Below are 4722 nucleotides of genomic sequence, written 5' to 3' on the forward strand. Positions count from 1 at the left end.
GCTTTCATTCATCAAGCATTCAGGAAGCCCCACTCAGTGCAGTCGCTTCTCTAGGAGCTGACTATGATCCCTGCACAGAGCAGACAGCACTCCTGGGCTCCAGACTAGTTGAGGGTCAGACAGTGACACTAGACATGATTAGAGGTAGCAGCCGTAGGACACTGCATGTGATGCCCCCCTTGTCTCCTCTAGATATGGGTACGTTCTCTCTAACTGGGATGATCGCGGTGGAGCAGCCCAGGAGGAGCGCAACACGTGAGTGAGCTTTGGCTAGTACAGGAGGTCTCCTCTCTCCATGAGGGCAGTGAGAGGGCTGTGAGTTGGAGGGCCTTCTGGACCCCCATCCCACACACCTGCGATTCCTGTTTTAGGGTAAAGGTCTGAGAGCTTCTTCTGGAAAAAGGGAAGGGGTCCTGGGGAGCTGTGGGAGGGGTGTGGGCACCATGGGTGAGCAGAGGGGGCTGGAGGACAGCTTCAGCCCCTAAGAGAGTCATTCCCCATCCCCGCCCCCTCCCAGCCCTGTCTCTACCCCAATCCCGGGACCCAGAACAAAGGGTGTGGGGACCATCACACGCAGTCATCTGTCGGAACCTGGACACTGGGTGCTCAGAAGGTGCTCAGGAGACCCAGTGAGTGTTCAGGGACCAGATGTCCCCCACTCCGTGGGAGATTAGCATCAGTGGAAGGAGACCCACTCATGGCACCTAGTGAATGAGGCAGCACATAGGCACAGGAGGTAAAGTTTGGGGTATTGGTAGGGTCCTGGGAAAGCCTGGCTAGAGACAGAATCCCTTTGTTCTCTCCTTGGTTGGATATTCACAGAGCAGTGGTGTGTGAAGTGAGGGCAACGTACAGGCCAGACACCACCCCTCCCTGGCTGTGTGCAGTTGAATTCAAGTGGCAAGTGGGCAAAGAGACAGACTGAGTTCATCCAGCTCTCCCAAGAAGGACACCAATGGTCACACCATTGATCAAGGACTCCCACTCACAAAGGCTTTTTGCCAGCCCCTCCTCTGTGACCAGGCCTATCTGAGGCAGGACTGCCAAATCCCAGGTGGACAAGGAGTAGGACAGGCCTCTGACAGTCAGGAGCTGGAGGCCCACGGGCCCAGGTTCCCACAGGGGTTCCCTGGGACATCTGTGTGGGATGGTACCCTGTCCTCTGACTCCTCTGCTTACCTGTCACCAGGGCCATCTACATCATCCTGGACACCTGGCTGGACCAATATCCCGAGGACTTTTACCAGCCCCCAGAGTTTCCTTGCCTGAAGGTGCTGCTGGCATACATGGGGCTCAATATGCCAGGCTCAGACCTGGAGCGCCATGCCCAGCTTCTGCTCTCACAGCTGCAACACCTGGAGCCCACGGAGCCAGAGGCTGGGGGTAAGGAGGACGGGGGGGTGGGACAGCTGTGGGCCTGTGGAGGGGACAGGGTGGGCCACACAGAGCAAGCCTCCATCGCCTGTGGTTGGGCCGAGAGCAGTGAGTAGTCTCAGATCCCTCCCCATGGGCTACAGTCCCGGAAGACCTCCCAGTGATTGGTTCTTGGATTCAGACAACATTGACTGGTGGGAAAATTTCCTCTACTTAGAAGGGACATGGAAAGCCAATCATGCTGATGATACTTTCTCTTCTTGGAGCTACAGCACCAGCCCCACAGCAAGACCCTGAACCACATCAAGAACTCGCCCCAGCAACCACTGTGGTGCCCGCTGCAGCTTCAGAGCCCAAGCTGGCTGAACCCATCACTGCTGCCGGAGGTCAGCAGTCAGAGAGAGCAGTGATACCACTTGCCATGGCGGGGCCAGTGCAGGTGGTAGTCACAGCTCTAATTCATTCTCCTGAGCTGGAAGAGCCACCTGAAACTTTGCCTGTCCCGGAGGTCAAGCAGGGTCCTGCCCCTGCTCCTGGGGTTGCTGCCGGGCCTGATCAACCCCCTGCCTCAGTGGAGGAACCAGCCCTGGTCCCAGAGCAGCAGCTTGTGATGGCTGCAGCCCCAGAGGCTGCCTTCCTCTTCCCTGTCGTTGCACTCTTCATCATTCTTGTGTGTTTAATACACCTGTATTGTGGCTTAGTATATTTTGTTCCTTAAATAAAATAGAATTTGAGTTTACATAAAATTTCAATTGTATATCGAGATGCCATCAGGTATATTCAGAGTGTTGCACAAGTTCTAGAACATTTCCATCACAGAGACACCTGTGCTACTAATCGGTCACTGCTCATTCCCTCACCCCAGTCCCTGCAACCACNAGTCTGCAGTCAGAGAGAGCAGTGATACCACTTGCCATGGCGGGGCCAGTGCAGGTGGTAGTCACAGCTCTAATTCATTCTCCTGAGCTGGAAGAGCCACCTGAAACTTTGCCTGTCCCGGAGGTCAAGCAGGGTCCTGCCCCTGCTCCTGGGGTTGCTGCCGGGCCTGATCAACCCCCTGCCTCAGTGGAGGAACCAGCCCTGGTCCCAGAGCAGCAGCTTGTGATGGCTGCAGCCCCAGAGGCTGCCTTCCTCTTCCCTGTCGTTGCACTCTTCATCATTCTTGTGTGTTTAATACACCTGTATTGTGGCTTAGTATATTTTGTTCCTTAAATAAAATAGAATTTGAGTTTACATAAAATTTCAATTGTATTTTGAGATGCTATCAGGTATATTCAGAGTGTTGCACAACTTCTAGAACATTTCCATCACAGAGACACCTGTGCTACTAATCGGTCACTGCTCATTCCCTCACCCCAGTACCTGCAACCACTGCTCTTCTCTCTGTCTCTGGTACTTTACCTTTTCTGGCATTTTCATCTGCCTGGAACCCTATAACATGGCCTTTTGTGTCTGGCTACAGAACACAAGAGTGTAACACCCAGTGCACCATGCAATACGTGCCCTCCTTAATACCCATCCGCAAGTAATGAATCATGGAACTTTACATCAAAATCTAGGGATGTACTGTATGGTGACTAACATAATATAATAAATAAATAAATAAAATTAAAACAAATAAATATATAGATCCTTTCCCAAAGATATTTGAGGATAGAAAAGCCAAACTGTAGAGCAGGGGTCAGCAAACTTTTCTGGTAATAGGCCAGATAGTGAATATTTTAGGCTTTGGGAGCTATATGGTCTCTGTCGGAGCTAGTCAGCTCCATTGAGGCAGTGTGAAAGCAGTCTTAAAAATATGTAAACAAATAAAAGTGGCTATGTTCCAATAAAACTTTTTTTGATGCTGAGAAAAAAAGAACATAAGAGTGATTCATAATTTTGTTCATTTTTTTTTATTAAAAAAGCATTGGTATTACAAGGGAATGGGAGCACTTGTTCCTGAGAGAACAAAGATCATGAGAAGCCCCAAAATGAATTATTTCCATTATCTGGGATAGGGTTCCCATTTATAAGGATGCCTCGAAAGGCAGAAGCCACAAGAGAAATGTCTGGGTCCACGAGACACATTTAAATTCTTTCATTTTCCTACATGGGCCACATTTAAACTATTCTAACGTGCATCTTAAATCTTCCCATTTCTTACTAACAAGTCAGGTAATCAAGTAAATAGTTCTTTAGGGTTTAGCCGGATTATGTGTATTTAGTAAAATAATGATTTAAATATGAAGAAAAGAAGACACATTCCTTCTACCAAGAAATAATCGCCCATAACACATGGTGTCTCTCTTCCAGGCCTTCCCCTCTGAGTGCTGTGTGTGTGTGCGTGCGTGTGTGTGTGTGTGTGTGTGTGTGTAACATGATGGGTTGGGGGGTTCAAGGGCTGGGCTCTTGTTCTACCTGATGTCTCCACAGTGGACAGGCACTGCGGCTCCTGTCCCCTTGGGCATTCTCAGTGCTGGCACTCAGCAGCCCCATCTGTTGAACAACTGAGCCATTTCCAATTATTTGACTCATAATTTAAGTGATAAGTAGTCTGTGCCATAAATCTCGGTTTTCTTAGGACTGATTCCTACAAGCACAATTTCTGGAACACACTTTACCCACATTTTTGTAGCATTGGCTGCAGGCTCCTCTGTCTATGTTCTCTTTATTAAGGGGCAGCCGTGCTCAGGAAAGGCGGGACCCCGGAGTCTATAGATGAGACCTGAAATCATGAGATGGACAAGCCAGCAGGGAAGAGCCTGCCCACACCCCCCTCAGGTGTTCTCTCCCACAAGCATCCTTGCCCCGTGTCCTGGGACACATCTCACCCAGGCCCTGACCCATGACACGCTCCAGCCACTCCAGTCCCTCCTGCTCGATAACTCAGCTTCTAACTAGAGCAACCAGGCCCTGTTTCTGGGCAAGTGGAGGGGTGCATGCCGGGCCACTCCTGTCGGCTTGCTCCCTGTCTATCCTGGCTGGACCCATCCTCTCAGGGAGGAACCTCTGAGGACGGCACAGGTCAGTGAGTTAAGACATGTGTTCATCCAGATGTAGTTTTAGTGGCAACGGCAAGAACTACTTGAACCTCTATGAGCAGGAGAGACCTTTAGAAAGCACACTGGATGCTCGTGGAAGCTGCAGGGTGGACTGAGCCTCCACCAGGGGCTTTAGCACTGGACACAGCCCCTCCACAGCCTTCAGGCTCCTTCAGTAGTGGGCTCTCTCTCCACTCAAATAATCTCCCAAAATATTTCTAGCAGTGTTGGTTTAGTGTTCACATTCCTTAAGTTTTTGTTTGACCTGGAAACTCTTAATCTCTCTTATTCTGAGTGACAGGCTTGCTGGATAAGGTAGTCTTCA

At 50.3% G+C, this 4722-nt stretch overlaps 1 protein-coding gene across 1 annotated transcript in view; it reads left to right on the plus strand.

The window, feature by feature from the left end:
* The window catches only part of LOC117800924 (ral guanine nucleotide dissociation stimulator-like), a 6316-nt gene extending 4224 nt beyond the window's left edge, over positions 1 to 2092 (plus strand). Inside the window, exons 2-4 of the mRNA XM_034653478.1 lie at positions 193 to 255; positions 1190 to 1383; positions 1647 to 2092. Of these exons, the coding sequence (XP_034509369.1) occupies positions 193 to 255; positions 1190 to 1383; positions 1647 to 2092 (703 nt within the window). The remainder of the gene's footprint in view (positions 1 to 192; positions 256 to 1189; positions 1384 to 1646) is intronic.
* Positions 2093 to 4722: the final 2630 nt, after the last annotated feature.

The sequence above is a fragment of the Ailuropoda melanoleuca genome, unplaced genomic scaffold (genome assembly GCF_002007445.2).
Source record: "Ailuropoda melanoleuca isolate Jingjing unplaced genomic scaffold, ASM200744v2 unplaced-scaffold9118, whole genome shotgun sequence".
In the NCBI taxonomy this organism is placed as follows: Eukaryota; Metazoa; Chordata; class Mammalia; order Carnivora; family Ursidae; genus Ailuropoda; species Ailuropoda melanoleuca.